The 18195-nt window shown below is 33.4% G+C and overlaps 1 protein-coding gene and 1 long non-coding RNA gene across 2 annotated transcripts in view; one reads left to right on the top strand and one right to left on the bottom strand.

Moving 5' to 3' along the window:
• The first annotated feature begins 353 nt into the window (after window positions 1-353).
• On the top strand, window positions 354-10581 carry LOC129223756 (partner of bursicon-like). The gene is made up of 2 exons (XM_054858116.1): window positions 354-725; window positions 10362-10581. Exons 1-2 carry the CDS (start codon window positions 426-428, stop codon window positions 10518-10520), a joined length of 459 nt encoding a protein of 152 aa, XP_054714091.1. The 5' UTR covers window positions 354-425; the 3' UTR covers window positions 10521-10581.
• Window positions 595-18195, bottom strand: part of LOC129223757 (uncharacterized) — a 31325-nt gene continuing 13724 nt past the window's right edge. The window contains exon 3 of the long non-coding RNA XR_008580645.1: window positions 595-718. This is a non-coding gene — a long non-coding RNA (uncharacterized LOC129223757). The remainder of the gene's footprint in view (window positions 719-18195) is intronic.

Consider the following 18195-nt stretch of genomic DNA (forward strand, 5'->3'; position numbering starts at 1 on the left):
GCCTTGTAGTAAACGGAAAATAATTGTGATATGTCTCAAAAAAAAATGCTATTGGGTTGAAAGGGAAAATGTAGGGAAAGACGCTTAACGTAATATTCGAATTACACAAATCATATGTTGGTGCAGTACTTTCTACTTTAAAGTTACTTAATTGGCTTCAAAGGTTCTTTAAAAAAAAAGAAATTTAAGAACCTCATGAGAACTTTTTTTATAAAAAAAGTTGTATGGGGAAGGAGACACTTTTCATTTCTCGGTGCCCCTGCCAAAAACTATTTCTGTATCCACCCTTAGTCATTCTTACTATTCGTGAATTAGTTCTTTTAACACTATTAACACAACAAAATATTTTGTTCAGCACTTATACTGTATCAAAAGATCGAGAGAAATATCACTTTTTTCCCGAACATTTCTTATTTTCTTTGCAGATGACATTGACTTCTTATTTGATCTTTGCTTGTTGCCTTCTTTCCATTTCCAATCCAATTTTGTGTCGGGACCAACCAAAATCCGAAATCCAGAAATCTGCTGATGTCTCCGAATCCGCAGCTATCATGAGGGACACGTGCGAGACCTTACCATCTACCATCCAAGTGATGAAGGAAGAATACGATGATTTGGGCAACGTCGTTCGCTCGTGTGAAGGAACAATTGGCGTCACCAAGTGTGAGGGTACTTGCACGTCACAGATACAACCTAGCGTCGTCACACCAACAGGCTTCTTAAAAGTAAGAGATTAATTACAACATAAACTATAGCACTGGTATTGAATAAATGTGGAATAATCTTGCCAACTCATCTATATATATATATAAATGAATGTTTGTCTGTATGTCATCCATGAACTCAAAAACTACCCGGCAGATTTGGCTGAAACTTTCACCGTTTGTTATTTTTGGTACTGGGAATGTTTATAGACCAGTTCGAAAAAAATCCGATCGATAGTTCCTTTTTTATTCCAATTTAAGTCACAATCCATTGGATAAATACGAATAAAATTATCGGCTGCAGAAATTAATTCGCGTGAAAGACTCATTGATAAGAAGATAGCTGTTGCTATTTTTCTTGAGTTTGAACAAATAAATTCTTTCTTTATTGTTTTATGGCTTTTCATGCAACGGGGGGATTTAAAACTTTTTCTATTTGATATTTTTAGCGATTGATTGATTTTGCAAACTGCGTGAGTACAAAATGTGAGTACAGTCACGGCTTCACTTGATACCTGGACCGATTATTATGAAAATTGCTATATATATGTATTTTTCCACGGAGAAGGTGCATAAAATGTTCATTGAAGCCACTCGCCACCAGGTGGCACTGCACAGTAGCAACTTCTGACCCGTTCAATCGATTTTCATGAAAATCAGTAGGGGAGACCGGGGCAAGATGACTATGCTAACAATTTTCGTGGTTTATTAATTTATTTTTAAGGATAGTAAAATTAAATTTACACTAGGGGGCTATTGCCCCCTGCTCGCTAACGCTCGCCAACCCCCGGAACTGCTTACGCAGTTCCTTCGGATCGCTTCGCGATCCGAGCTCGCTACGCTCGCTCACCGGTCACCAAATATTGGTCTAGTTTTATCTTTATCTTAAAAAGTAGTTTTTCTTTTCTTAATATGAATATCATAACACTTATTATTTTCATACATTTAAAGGGGGAAAATTACTTTGACATGCAACTCATGCAGTGGATTATTATAAAGCAAAAGTTTGCAATTCCATTATCTTTTGAGAGAAGTATGCAAAGGGATATTTTTGTACTAAATTTACAAACATAATATAATCTTTCTTTCCTACATTTTCTGAATACAAAAGAAATTACAGTGAAAAAAAACCCTACAATGTTAACACACTTAAAACCATTTCATGGCCATTAAGTATACTATGTTCAGTGTCAAAATATGTGTATATATATATGTTTCAAAATGTCTAACAGTTGCAAAGAGCAAGCAACTTTTGACATTCTCTGAAAGCAGCGATTTAGTCAAAAAATGTTAGAATGAGTGTTTTAAAAGTCAAGAAACCAAATCCAGTGGCACGACAGCTTATGAGGGCCAAGGCCTACTGTGGGTGTTGACCCATCTCACTCCTTCTGACCAAGGGCTCTGGGGTGCTAGGCAGATGTTTTCGTTTAAGAGGTCAGCCTAATGCGGAACCCCGTGGGTTTAGTTCCCAAGTATACTTGGTACTTATTTTATCGACCCACTGAAGGAATGAACAGCTGAATCAATCATGCCCAACCCGGAGATCGAACCCGAACCTGCAGTGTGGAAGGGCTACCTCTGGGCTTCAGAACACTTGAATATAATTTACGAAGAAGAGAGCAGTGGGCTATGGAGTCTTTAAATGAAAGATCTAAACGCAGATTGGTCAGAAATGCTGCCGATACGCTAAGGTGCACAAATTTACACTGTCTTCAAATCGAGAGAATTTTGCAAGTGTTTCCGAATACATTTACGGACTAATCATGCACTTTACTGGAAAAAAAGGGTTGACCTAAGACTGATAATTGTAAAACTGGAGAAAAATATTATTGTACCAAAAAAAAAATTATTGATTATTATATAACACTAATATTTGTCATACCTCGGATATCATTTATTTCATTCGATAGCAATATGCCTTTTAAATTCAAACGTAAACAATTTCCTGTTAGATTAGCCTTCCTAATAACTATAAATAAAACAGAGGGTCAAAATGATTTTGTGAAAACATATTAGCAGTAAAATCAGGTTTCCCGATTCAATTTGTTGCTTTACTTTGCCACTGTGGCTCAGTTCTTAACATCAATGCCATTGCAAAAGTATGTGAAATGTTTTGCTCTTCCGGTCTTCACGATTCAATTTGTTGTTTTACTTTGTCATTGTTGTTCAGTTCTTAATTTCAATGCATTGCAAAACTAAGCGACATGTTTTGCAATGAGAATTGTCCAATAAATTCATTTAGTCTATGTGGAATAACATAGTACAGTGAAGCACAGTTTATACGTTTCTCTTCTATTCGTTTTTATCAATTATATGTTTTTTAAATTGTCCCTGGAGGGTCTAATATATATTTTCTTTACCAATTATACATTTTTTCATCTGTACGCTTTTTTCATAGTCCATTCAAAAACGTATAAGCGGTGCTTCACTGTATATAAAAAATTTGTTTGGAAAAAAAATTCAGTATTTACAGGTTGCAGTTAGTTAAGCTTGACCACGAAAAGAAGGCGGATGACCTGTAAGGGAAACATCATTTGTAATAGGTAGAATCTTCCAGAAAGCACCAAAGAGTAAGAGGCATGGTCTCGCTAATCCTATCTATTCCAAAATAATAACAAACAACCTATTACAAATGATGTTTTTGCATTAAAGTCATCAACCTTCTTTTCATGGTAAGCTATAGCAGGGCTGTGGAGTCGGACAGGTTTTATGGTAAAGGAGTCGGAGTCAAAGGTTTAAAATTTCAAGAGACGGAGTCAGTAGGATTTTCTATCAAAATTCGCAGCTCTCCCAATATTTGAGGAGTCACAGCCGGAGTCAGACTAATTTTGGGTAAAGGAGTCGTAGTCTCTAAAAATCCTGTAGTCGGAGTAAGACATTTTCCTCCGATTCTGCAGCCCTCGTAAGTAGGGAACTTTATTTTTTGTAAGCACTATGGTTAAGGGCAATTTACCTTTTGACATCAACATTAACTTTGCAAAGGATTTTTTTTAAAAAAAGAAGAAAATCATAATACTTCTCTGGATACACAATAGAAAATTTCTGGGTTTTCAGATACTATGACTTTTGAATGCCTTAGGTACATATGACATGTCTGTAACTGAAAAGTAGTTTTGTCAAACTAAAAAAATTTATTAAAAGTTTGACTCTGTGCGTTATTTATAGTTATTAGGAAGGCTAATCTAACAGGAAATTGTTCACGTTTGAATTTAAAAGGCACGTTAGTATCGGATAAAATAAGTGGTATTCGAGGATATAAATATCAGTGTTATTATTAGCATTTTTTTAAAAATAAAATAATATTTTTCTCCAGTTTCATTACTATCACTGTCATTTCAACTCTTTTCTCCAGTAAAGTGCATGATTATACCGGAAATATGCTTGAAAACACTTACACAGAAATCACTCGATTTGCAATTCCCGGTTCACGGCGTGCGTTTGCGCGTCTAATCCTATCGGCAGCATTTCTTACCGCTCAGCGTTTAAATCTTTCATCTAGAGACTCCCAAGCACACTGCTTTCTTCTTTGTAAATTATATTCAAGTGATCGAAAACACTCATTCAAAACTCAAAATTCTAACGCTAGACATCTAACACTAGAAGCGAGTCGGCAGCACTTGTAAACAACGATCGTAAACAAAGCGGATCGTTGCCAACGGAGAGAAAGAAATAAAGGCTCGTTTTGCGCCACGCATAAGCGTTTTATATATATAGATGAGCAGTTAGAGTAGTCCTTTGTAGTATTCAATATATTACCATTTAATTTTTCACATAAAAATAACGAAGGATATTTTTATTTTTTCATAACCTTAACAAATCGTCATCTTGCCCCAGTACTGGGGCAAGATGACTTTGACCTAGGGGCAAGATGACAACGTTGAAAAAGGTTGAACATATTTTATGTTTTGAATATGTTACCTAGTTTTACAAATGATAATAGTGTTTTTACATCTTACTAAGTATCAAATTAAGCGTAATGCATTGTAGCGTTATGTTCAAGTGTTACGTTGTGCAGCTAACAATAGACACAAATAAAAATACCATTTTCATGATTAAACATTCCTCATGCCACCACTCTTGAATTTTACAGCCCTGGATCCATTCTTCTGTTGGAGGATCACAAAATATCACTTTCCAAGCAAGGCATCTTAGAATACTATTCTTTGAATTTGATGCAACTGCATTGCTTGGCATAAATACGGGCCCACAGTAATAGACTTGGGCCTACAGGAACTTGGTCTGAGTTTTTTTTTTTTTTTTTTTTCTTACTCCCTTTTTAGCTTCACGAGTTTATTTTTCTTGTATTTTAAAATAATTCTTCTTTTTTTCCTCCCGCTTTGCTCCTTGTTCTGACATTTCTTTGATGGATGTGCTTGTAAGAATGTTTGAGCTTCAGTTTTTGTTTTCTCGCATTATGTTGCTTTAGACAATGCATTGAAATCAAAAACACTAACATGCTTCTTTGGTGTATCTGAATCAGCATTTGCCATAACTTCTGCTTCGTCTAAGGGATTTATATGTTGGTCTGAGGATTAGTACTATTATTCTCAATTTCAGAGCCAACAACGTCATAGTTCGCTAAAAGCAAGAAAATTATGAGACTTGATACCTTATTCTTTAAACCCTTTATCGGCATTTCCAACTGTAGCTTGCTTTGAAGTAAGCGGTGCTCAAAAGCTCACTAATATTTTTTTTTCTGTGATAGTTTGTCCTTGATGAATGACCATAAAGTTGTCACATGCTTGGCTATAGTAGATTTTTAATGGGCAGAAAAATGACGCATCAGGAGCTAGAGACAATGCGATGTGTGAAATGGCAACCCAACCATGATAATTTTTTTTACTGCAATATAAAATAGCCTGCAAAGTTATGTGAGGTTTATGATTGTCAATAATCAACAACAGAGCAGGAGATTCTTTGCTTGATTTAATTCATTCAATTAGTCATTTGGTCAACTAGTTTATAAATCGCCCCTGGTCACCCGCTTTCGAACGATACCTCCCTTGATTCAATGCGTTCTTCAGCCCCAGAGGAGAAGCGCAAGGTCGCGTGGACAAACACACAGCGTTTACAGGAATTTAATAAAGTGGACAACATAGTTAGTTTAATAAATTTTAAAGCACTTGCAATAGGCAAGCTCGTCATCTTGCCCCGCGTTGCTGCCCGTCATCTTGCCCCAGACTGCCTGTTTGAACGGATTCTTCTCCATTTCCATAAAAAAAGGCGATTAATTGACATTTATTCATGGTAATAGGTAGTATTTAAACTAAGTTACTCATAAATACTCAAGAGACACGATATATCCTACATGTGTATGCAGCAAAGCTTATTTACACATGCGTAAAAGTTATATCGTGGCAACGGTAAACAATCAGAGCTTCAGAACTGACACAAATATGGCGACTTCAGCGTCTATAATATTATTGCTGAACGAACAGCGGATAGGAGAGCCAGTAGCATGCAGTTGATGCAGTTACCTAGTTTAAAACGCAAACATTAAGGCATTCGTCATCTTGCCCGGCTCGTCATCTTGCCCCGGTCTCCCCTATAATGATGTATTTTTTTGTTGGCGTAGCAACGCGCGTCGGGTACCTAGTTTTCCTATGAAATCTAACAATCTGTACTCTACAGTGTTTTAATGTGTCTGTGAACTTGCAAAAAAGACTGATTTGTTATTCATATTCAAACCTTTCTGTGTTTTGAAATTTTCTTTTAAGGGGGTCTCACCTTCCCCTCGTTTTTATTTCAACTCTGGAATTTCTTAATTCGGTTTTGCAAATTCAATCAGCCGATGTGTCAAATGCTAAGGTTTTACTACGGACATTAGCACCAAAGCTAACAAGCATGGCTTAATCTTTGTTATATGCAAATCTTATGTAATGAAACTAATGATTTGATTTTCGATGGTGTAAGTTTTGAAATTAGTTAATATTTCAGACGTAAGGCATTAAGAAGGATTACTTATGCAATTACGTTAGCTTAAACTACTTCAATCCGTATCAAACTTTGGTGTTTCTATTACTAATTATACTAAACTTTTATACTTTACCAATGGTTCAAGAGGTTATTGTATTAGAATAATTTAACGTCAAGTATAGGTACCGCTTTGCCAAACCTATACTTGACTTGTACTTATTGTTACCAAATATTTAATTCATTGCGTTATTTAGTTTAAAGATAAAAGTAACGAAGATTTCAAGAATGCAGAATTCCTTTGTAAATGCGATAAAATCCCGATTTTAATTTTATTCCTTATAATGGGAATTTAGTTGTATTAGAGTTCAAGCAATGCAAGGCCATATCCAGAATTTTTTTCGGGAGGGTCCTGGATTCGCACTTTGCTCTAACACACACATACACACGTTTTTGTCTCGGTTTTTTTTATTTTTTTTATGCTCCCACTTTTTTTTTTATGTTTATTTTAATTTCTTATTATTTTTTTATTCTCCATGTAGTGAGAAGATTAACAGGAAAATGGCCCTTTAAGTGGAATAATGTAGAATATCCATAATTTGAGGGGGTTCCTCAGGGAAAATTTTTGAAAAATAGATATAAAAATCTGTATTTTGAGTCCTTTTATGGGGGGGTAATTAAGATTACAAAATTATGAAGAAAAACAGGCAAACAAAACTTTCAAAAGTTATGCACAAAAAAATAGTTTAGTTCACAAAAATTTATCTTGAAAAATATGCTGCAAAAACGCGAGAATCGTGATTTTTGCGTTTTTTATGCAGGATGTATCAAATAGCTGTATTAGGCACATCTTAGTAATCAGATGCTAGCCTAATCGAAAACTAGGGACCCGACCTTTGGGGAGTCCCGAAATCGGCTTAGTCTAAGCTTTATAAGAGTTTTGGGGGGAGGAGGAGAAGTCTAACAAAATAACAAGGGGCCTGCCTTGGCCCTCTACGGCTCTGAATTGAATTGGGAAAGAGAGCAGGAAATCCTAATAGGTGTCTAAATTTCAAGTATACTTTGCAGCAAATAAAAACTAGAATTGCTTATTCTGTATTTCCACAAATTTTCACTTGTTTAATAGTTACACAATTAAGAATTGAAAATACTTTGTTACTTTCCTTTCTGGAACAAGTAAGTAAAAAAAAAAAGAAAAAACTTTCTTCTGTTTTACGGTACAAAACATTTCGAGTTTCGTGGGGGGGGGGGGGGGTGCTTCACCCTCCCCTCCTCCCCCCTTAACATCAGTTTCATTCAAACAGGTATTCCGTTGCATTGGTATTCATATAATGAGATTTTATGGTACTGCAACAAGTAATTTTGAAAGTGTAATGACGTGTTCTAAATTTCGCATTAAATTTTGATAAAATTAATTTATTTATATCCCATAAGATAAATCAAAATGAAATCGCCTACCACCGAAATCATACATGGCGAGAACACTAAGTTTCTGTGGCGGATTACAGGATATTTTGTTTGAATTAAAAACAGCTTGAATTTTTGAACAAAAATGTTGTTATTTCTGAAACAGCGAAATGGAATAGTACAGTCAGGAAAGTATAGAATTTGGTTTTACAACGTTTTTGATGTTGTGTTATAATAAATGACTGAAAGTATGGGGTGCCCTTGCCTCCAAAGGTTGGACTTCTTTATTAACATACTAGTGGTATCCGCACGGCTTTGCCCGTAGTAGAAAACTAAAAGGTCATTTGGTTCGCCTGTATATTTACAAATAATAGATGATGGATTTCTTGCTAATTTGCTTTTGTTTCTAATGTGCAAAAAAAAATTAATAACATTTTAGTTGATACAAATACAGTTGTCAAAAAAGGATAATATTTTGCTCATTTTTAAATATTTGTTCTTTCTTAACTAAGTATTTTTTATTCACTATAAGCTTCAAAACGTTTAACACAAAATTTACTCGACTTGGTAGATGACAGATTATTCTTTCTACATGCTAGACAGAAACTCGACTGATGCTCAAAAACTTGTGAGAATATTTGCTAGGGAGCAGCATCAATTTGGTATGCCTGCTGGCTCTCCAGTTATAACTCGTTTTGAAAAAAGGGCACTGCGTAAACGAGCCCGGTCTACCTGACTATTATCTTCCACATCATCCACCCAGAGAAGCTTTAGCCTTTCACGTCCTCTATAAAATATGGTTTGACCACAAAACTCTCTTTTTTTTTTTTCTTTCTCTAATTCACCCATACAGATTTTACCTATTGCTACTGCACACTACACTATCTGATATCGAAACTATTACCCATCATTTAAAAACAAATAAATAAACAAAACAAAAATGAGCGTCACGGTACGCTCGGCAGAAGTGATAATTTTCATAGGATTAAATTATTATTATTATTTAATCCTATGAAAATAACAAATGGCTTAGGGTAGCTATAATAAGCAGGAAATTTTTCTACTGTATGTTGTCAAACTATATTGCAAAGATTGCATCAAGTACAGTTCCGTGACTTGTAGTGGCGTCTTTTGGCTTATTAATCATTTGTAACTGTAATTTGGATTGTAGAAACGATACTAAATTTTTAGCTCGATCAGAAGCAAAATTGTTGCTGCTGTCGTTCAAGAAATAATTTTCTATATTTTTTTTGGCGTTCAGCATGAGATTGTGGTTGGCGTTTATTTATTTGAACATCATGTTGTTCTTGCTGTAGATGAACGGCATTCATTTTATCTGCTTTTTTCTTTTCTCTGTGTCTTCTTTGGGGTTCAACATTTGAAGATCGTATTCGAGTTGATTGTATATTTCGTTGCGAGTATTGTTGCGTCTGTTGCTGATATTGATGCACATCTGTAACAACTTCCATTTGAATAGCCCTAAAATAATAATTTGTAAATAAATATTGAACGTTTGAATACGTAAGAAAGAGAGAAAGGTGCTTGCTCGTTAGATTTTTATTTAAAAAAAAATTTGAAGAAAAAAAGAACCGACTTCAAAATTGCTCTGAACGAAAAATAATTTTACTCTTTGATCACCATTCAGACTACTTTTAAACATAAGTTTTGATGTCGGCGCAAAAACAAAAAATTAAAAATGAGTCTTTTCTAAATATTTCGTTTATCAGAAAAAACACTCAAACTTACGAAACATTTTAGATTTTACTCTGTGATGCACAAGTTAAATGCTTATTTATTACTTTTTGTTTTCTCGGTCGTCCCCAACCCCCGCGTTGCGGAGTCTGCGGGGATGAAGTTCGTTTAAAATAGGAACACCTTATCACAGTTCAAAACCCTAAATGAAACGAGATATTTTTAGTATAACTAATCGCAAAAATGTTTTTGTTTCGAAAATAAATTTAGAGATTAAATACTGTTTTGAATATATATTGTTTACAATGTTAATGGTATTATATTGTATTATTAAACTCACCTTTCGTTAGGAGATTGCTTTATTTTGCGACGATCATCCATCTTCTGTTAGTATCATCACTTTTTCTACTATGACTTAACGCTTAAAGCCGACTCAAAGAGTAAAGAAACAAAATTTCCCCGACCATGCGCGCTTCTGTCGTATGCGCGAACGGAAGGAATGCCTGACGAGAGATGCGCCGTTACGTGCGTTAAGTCACAAATCGGTTTACCCTCCCATAAGAAATTATCACTTCAAAAAGTCAATCAAACTGGGACACTATTTTAAAATCGAGCTAAATATTTCTTTCAAAATCTTTGACATAGGAATGCCATTGCTGCCGTGAGACGTGGATGAGACAAAGAGAAATACTTCTAACGGACTGCTACACGCAGGACGGGAAAAGAATTTTCGGACAGCAAGGAACGATGGTCATTCACCTCAAGGAGCCGGAAGCCTGTGCATGCCACAAGTGTGGAATTTAATTTCCTTATATATCTTATTTTTGTTGTAATGATATTATTATTAAATTATTTCTTTATGTTAGTGATACTTTCATTCATTTTTGTCTGTTTTCTCTATCAAAAACTCGGAATATAATTTCCGTAGCAGATGTAAATGGACAAAATGTGAATGGGGCAGGGTGTATACAAGGTGTGGGCTTAGTGTTCAAACCTCCTCTGCAATGTTTCAAAACTAGAACAAAAAATGTTTTGCATGCCTTTTTCTGCAAAAAAAATACAATTATTGTTTATTTATTGTTTATATTTATTTATTTTTAAATTTCATTTGAAAAATGAAATTATTATTGAACAGTTGTACGAACTCAGTGCTTTATTCTCAATCTTTATATATATATATATATATATATATATATATATATATATATATATATATATATATATATATATATATATATATATATATATATATATATATACACGCATTCGAAGTAATACTTTATAAGTTCATATTTTTTTGACATTTATAAAATATTTTAAACATAGAGTTTAGCACTTTCAAATTAAGTTTTGTTTGCTCCTGGTATTCAAAATATGGAGGAAAATCTTGCACTGTTTTGTAAGAAATAATGCTGACAATATCTACGAAATACACACACAGACACACACAGACACAGACACAGACACAGACACACACACACACACACACACACACACACACACACACACATACATATATATATATATATATATATATATATATATATATATATATATATATATATATATATATATATATATATGCGTGTATATTACACGCATCTTTTCTTTTGAGTTATTAAAAAGCCATCGAATATTAACAAAGGTGAAGTTATGTAGTGTAATCTTTATTTAATAGATTCGTTGCCTTTTTCGTTTGCTCATAGTCCCTTGAGAGTCATTCCATGTCAAGTGACCTAGGGGTCTCCACTCGACTATCTCCGATTTGGATCAAATTTCATAGAGGAGTAGAGATGCCTTTGAAACTAATCAATGCAAATTTTCAGCTTCCTAGATCCAAATCCTGAGGATCTAGGATCTCCAAAAAATGTGATCCAAGATGGCGGATTAGCTTTTTGTGCCAAATTGCCAAGTTTACACCAATTTTAAAGAAATTTTTGTTACACTGGAAGCCTGAAATTTTAGGCGCTTAACGTATGATTGACCGTTAGTGTATTCAAGTATTTTTGTGAATTTGAGCTCGTTAAATTTTGTGTATCAGGCGCATGAACTTGTGAAAAAGCGCGATGGGAAAAATTTTTCCTGGATTTTAGGTTGTCATAAAATCTGAACAAAAATAATTCAAAAGCTCGTATGTCTTACTCTATTGTAAAAATGCTTGGTTTTAATGGGTTACAGTTACAGAGCTTAAATATGTATTTTCTGGAAGATATTGTGATTCAAAGTGGCTATCAAAACCCTTCAAGTGAACAAAATAGAAAATTTTCAATGCGCTATAGCTCAAATTTGTCATCTCGCATCTTCTTTTCGTTTATACCATTAGAAAGAACACACTTTTTCCTTTCAAAATAAGTTTTTTTCTTCGATGGTGTTCTTTCGAATAAGGATAAAAAAACGAGCTTGAAATTATGTCACGCGTAAAGAATTGCCATGTTCAATCTTAGATTACGGGATATTTTATAACACTGGAAGCCTGAAATTTTAGGAGCTTAAAGTACTTTTGGTTGTCAACACTTTCTAGTATTTTTGTGAGCTTGAGTTTATTAACTTTTGTGTAGCACGTATGCAAAGTCTTGACAAAACACAGCAAAGAAACTTTTTCCTGGATTTTAGAATGTCATAAATTCTGAACAAAAATGATTCAAATGCTCGAACTTTGTAATTCTATTGTCGATATGCATGTTTTTCATGGGTTATAGTTGCAGAGCGTAAATATTGATTTTCTAAGAGATATTGGCATCCAAAGTGGCTATCAAAATAGTTCACATGAAGAATAGCCTGTTTTTAATGCCCTGTAGCTCACGTTTGTCAACTTGCATCTTCCTTTCGTTGGTACCATGAGAAAGAACATATTTTTTCCTATAAAAATAGATTTTCTTTTCGATGGTGTTCTTTCTGATAAGCGGGAAAAAATAAGCCTGATATACTATTTGTCGTTAGCAAGAAAATCTCGTTCTTAAATAAATACAGAATGGTGAATGCCGTGACAACCGACTTATAGGGATTTTGCAACTGTTATAAGTTAGAAATAGTTTTTTATTAATCATTTTAAAAAAAATTTGTAAATGAAATATGTTAGAATCAGAAAAGTATTTTGTTCTGGAAGCGGACTGATACACTAGAAAGAAAAAGATAATTTTCTTTTTTTTATTATATTTAATTTGCAAAGTATCTTTTTAAATAATTAATTAAAAACAATTTGTGACTTATAACAGTTGCAAAATCCCTATAAGTCGGTTGTCATGGCATTTACCATTCTTAATTTATTTAAGAACGAGATTTTCTCGCTAACGACAAATAGTATATCAGGCTCATTTTTTCCATCTTATCTGAAAGAACACCATCGAAAAGAAAACCTATTTTTATAGGAAAAAATACGTTCTTTCTCATGGTACCAACGAAAGGAAGATGCAAGGTGACAAACTTGAGCTACAGGGCATTAAAAACAGGCTATTTTTCATGTGAACTACTTTGATAGCCACTTTGGATGCCAATGTCCCTTAGAAAATCAATATTTACGCCCTGCAACTATAACCCATTAAAAACATGCATATAGACAATAGAATTACAAAGTTCTAGCATTTGAATCATTAGCCTACTTTCCCAGTAAAAATCAGAGAAAGAAGAAAAAAGCATGAAAGAAGGCTTAATACATCTTAAAAATATCCCGAAAAACAAAAAAAAGTCAAAAATAAATAAAATAGTTAGATAAATATTGAAAAATTAAAAATTGAAAAGTAGGGTATTGAGATGGGGAAAAATGTCTGTCGGTCTGTCTGTCTGTCCCCCCCCCCCCCCCCCTAATAACTTTTGAATGAATAGTCCGATTCGAACAAATTTTTTTTTGTTAGAAAGATCTCGGCAAGAACATCTCATTCCCATAATTCATTTTTTGATTTGAATAATTTTTCGTTCAATTTTGAACAGTTCAAAAAAAACTTAACATTAGCGCCTACGGGGAAATTCAAATCAAAAATAAATCTTGAACTTAGAAGCGAAGTGGCTTCAAACAAACTTTGTAGGGAAAAACTTTTGATAAAAAACATGTATCGAAAATATCTTTTTGATTTGAACAAGTTTTCGTTCAATTTTGAACAGTTCAAATCTCTTAACATTAGCGCCTAAGGGGAAACTGAAAGTCAATATAGATTCCGAACTTAAAGGCGGATTTACTTCAAACAAACTTTGTTGGAAATAGCTCTTAACGACCTACTCCCTACTCCGACTCCGAGAATTTAGGGGCACCTGACACCGACTCTGACTCCTGTTCCCGACAATTAATCGGACTCCGACTCCCCGACTTCGACTCTGACTTCATAGCTTTGGCAAACATTTATACACGGAGGACAAATGACTGACTCCGATTCTTGGATATTCGACTCCGACTCTTTTATCCCAAAATGAGATTGACTCCGATTCCGACTCCGCTGCTATGGTTTTAACTGTGAAATAATTATTGTTGATATGATTTGTTTTTATTTTCACGCTAAAGTTTTAATTTAGGTATTTTGTTTTTGGTGAATAAACTCGAAAAATATGCGCAGACGATTTTTTTTTTTTTTTTTGACAATGAAAATTATTTATTTAAGTTGACATTTTATTGTTTTTTTTTTTTTTTTTTGGTAAGTGCATTAATTCGTTTAAAAAATTATTTTTGGCAACAGGGGAAAAAGAAACGATTTTTTTTTTATATGATGTATTTATTTTAATGAACTTATTATTATTATTTTTTCGTTTTGAAAGCTGTTAAAAAAATTTTTTTAATGGAAAGAAGTGTATTAGCTGCTTTCTTTAAAAGGTGCTGCTATTTTATTTGTTCTTTTTTTTTTTTTTTGAAGAAAAGTAAGGAATATTTTATTCCTAGAAATCAGCTTAAAATATTAAAAAAAATATGTTTGAAAAAATTTGCGATCGTTCCCTATAACGCCGAAACACGTGTTTGCTGTAATTTACAAATTTGTGCTTCTTCTAACGTTTTTTGGTCTTACTTTACTAGAACGTGTTGACAATCAAAAGTATTTTAAGCTCCTAAAATTTCAGGCTTCCAGTGTTATAAAATATACCGTAATCTGAGAATGAACATGGCAATTCTTTACGCGTGACATAATTTCAAGCTCGCTTTTTTATCCTTATTCGAAAGAACACCATCGAAGAAAAAAACTTATTTTGAAAGGAAAAAGTGTGTTCTTTCTAATGGTATAAACGAAAAGAAGATGCGAGATGACAAACTTGAGCTATAGCGCTTTGAAAATAGGCTATTGTTCACTTGAAGGGTTTTGATAGCCACTTTGAATCACAATATCTTCCAGAAAATACATATTTAAGCTCGGTAACTGTAACCCATTAAAAACAAGCATTTTTACAATGGAATCACGCAGTAAGAGGTTTTTAATTATTTTGTTTACATTTTATGACAACCTTAAATCCAGGAAAAAAGTTTCCCATCGCGCTTTTTCACAAGTTCACGCGCATGCTACACAAAATCTAAAGAGCTCAAATTCACAAAAATACTTCAATATACTAACGGTCAACCATACTTTCAGCGCCTAAAATTTCAGGCTTCCAGTGTAATAAAATTTTCTGTAAAATTGGTGTAAACTTGGTAATTTGGCACAAAAAGCTGATCCGCCGTTTTGGATTACATTTTTCGGAGATTCTAGATCTTCAGGATTTGGATCTTGGAAGCTGAAAACTTGCATAGATTAGTTTCAAAGGCATCTCTACGCCTCTATAAAACTTCATCCAAATCGAAGATGGTCGAGTGGGGACGATTTGAAAAATTAGGTCAGTTGACGTGGAATGACTCTTGAAGCAGAACCCGCTCTCATTTAAGCTACTGGGACAAAATCAATAGAATATACGAATGAAATCCAATTTAATTGATCATACAGATTTCACGAGAAATTTCATTGATAAAACCCTCCCAGAATCAAACAAAAATCTAGTCACGGTCCTGAGATGGTGTTGTGAAATTGAGTGGTAATCTATTGAATTTCGGTAGAAACAGAGTAGTCTGATTTTGATATATTTTTTATTGGAAAACAGAAGTTTTGGTCCCACACAAATTTTGGAAAAAAAATTCCTACCCTATGCGCGGGAAAATAGGGGTGATTTATTTTTACCTCACAGAATTTTAATGCTGAGTTGTATATTACAAAAAAAAATTAATAAATAAAAAACTTATGATGAATGGGCTTTGAACCTGTCAGTCTCTTGTGTTTAGTCCTCTCAGTCTCTGTATTTCTGCTAAAGCTTATTCCTCGTAAGGTTTAAGAAATACCTTATTTGCTGCTAGATGATTTCTCGTTCAAGTAGCAATTTTCGTACACCTGCGCATGTTGGTGCATAAAGCTTACTTTTTTTAAAGTATTTATGTTACATAACAGATAAAGTTAAAGTAAGATTATATAACAGTTAACAGTTAAAGTAAGGTAGGTACCTTTTTTTAAAGTAATGAAAAACCAAGCCTGTACTAATTAGTAGATTACAGCCACAAAAAACTCAAAGTAAAAACTTTTTAATAAAAAAATTAAACCGCCGAAAAAACCGAAAAGCAAAAAATAATAAACTTTTTTATTTTACTTTAATAACTAAGTTCATAATCTAATATACGTACACCTAAGTAAATATTTTTGCAAATATTTTGATCTGTTAATTATCCTTAATAACTATGTTTTTAAATTAATGTAAGTATACTTTCGTAATTTTGAGTCGGTGCAAGCAATCAATTATCAAAAATTACTAAATTATCTTAAATTTAAAGAAATAGCCATGCTTTTTTTGTGACATGTGAGCATGGTATGTTTAACCAAGATTACTTCAAGCAAAAAATCTTGAAAAAATCTCAAGTAATGACAGTACCAGTCCTACCTCTTGGCACAAACTGTTAGATCAACGGGCCATTTTACGTTTATGTGGTGGCAACTTCTTTGTTTTAGCAGGTGTTGTATATAATTTTATCAGTCTTCTTCGAGTGAAAACATATTTTAAACAAATAAGCTAAACTTAATTATTGCAAGCCATGATATAAACATTCAAAATCTTTTTACTTTCTTCTATATCTAATATATAGAAGAAAGTATTGGATTCGTGCAAATTTTCGAATTTCGAATTTTGACGGATTCGAACGTTTTGAGGTGTGCTGAGTCCATTTCGACCATTTTTGGAAAATGTCTGTCTGTCTGTGTGTGTGTGTGTATGTATGTATGTGTGTGTGTTTGTGTGTGTATGTATGTGTGTCACGTCTGTGTGTGACCAGTTTTTTGTGGCCGCTCTACAACAAAAACTACCGCATGAAATCGAACGAAATTTAGTACACATATGTGCCCCTATGTGAACTTGTGCCCATTAGTTTTTGGCGCGAATTCCTCCAAGGGGGTGGAGCAATGGGACGTTTTTCGAGTTACGCGTGCTTGCTATTACCTCAAGAAGTCGCCAGTTACCTCAGGAAGTAACTGGCGGAATCAAACAAAATTTGGTCCATATGTTGGTATTAACAGGAACAGATGCTGATTCAATTTTGGTGTCAATAACTCAAACGGGGGTTGAGCTATAGAACGTTTTTTGTCGTCAATTGTGACTGCTGTATCTCAAGAAATAATGAACGGAATGAAAGAAAAATTTATCGGCAAGTAGCCCTTAGTGGGTATAAGAACTGATTTTATTTTTGTGTCAACAGCTAAAAAGGGGGTAGCACAATCACCCGTTCTTTTTTTCCATTTTGAGTGCCCTATCTCAAGAAGTAATGCTACGTTCTGGTTGAAATTTGGAATATATGTGAATCCATATGTAAACAGGCTTTGGTTCAATTTTGACGCCGATCGCTCCAAGAGGTGTTGATTTTTTTTTTTTTTTTTTTTTTTGCGAATAAAAATATTTTTATTAATGCAACAATAAGAAAGATAAATCGTAATAGATTGTCGTCTGCGTATTTCTCGTAATTTTAATTGTATGGAAATGATAGGAAATATTATCTCAATGATTTAAAATTTTTAACTGTTGCCATCTTATGTTTGTTAACAAATAAAATATTTGTAATTAATTCAAGCAAGGCTTTTAAAATAACTTTCAATTTTCGCTCTTTGCTTTACTTTTTCAATAATTCAGACATTGGGATGGTCGTCTAGTTTTTGCATGTGTAATTTTGTTTTTGTCGGGAATATTGCATATTGTCAAGCATGGGGAGGGATCAAAAAAAAAAAAAAAAGAAAAGAAAAATATAGAAGAAAGTTTCGTGATGGCCACAACATACTAGTTTTTAATGTGAGATAACACTGGAATATAAAAGAAAAAATATTACAATGTCCAAAAAAAAGCTTTACAAAATCAAATTTTTATTAATTTCAAGAAAATTTACGCTTTATACGCACTAAACAGTTTAAAGGAATGTAAATAATTTAAATATTTTTTCATACATCAAATTAATGTAAATAATTGATGCATGAAAAGATTTGAAATACTTGTATTTTAATTAAATAAT

The sequence above is a fragment of the Uloborus diversus genome, chromosome 6 (assembly GCF_026930045.1).
Source record: "Uloborus diversus isolate 005 chromosome 6, Udiv.v.3.1, whole genome shotgun sequence".
Taxonomy (NCBI): Eukaryota; Metazoa; Arthropoda; class Arachnida; order Araneae; family Uloboridae; genus Uloborus; species Uloborus diversus.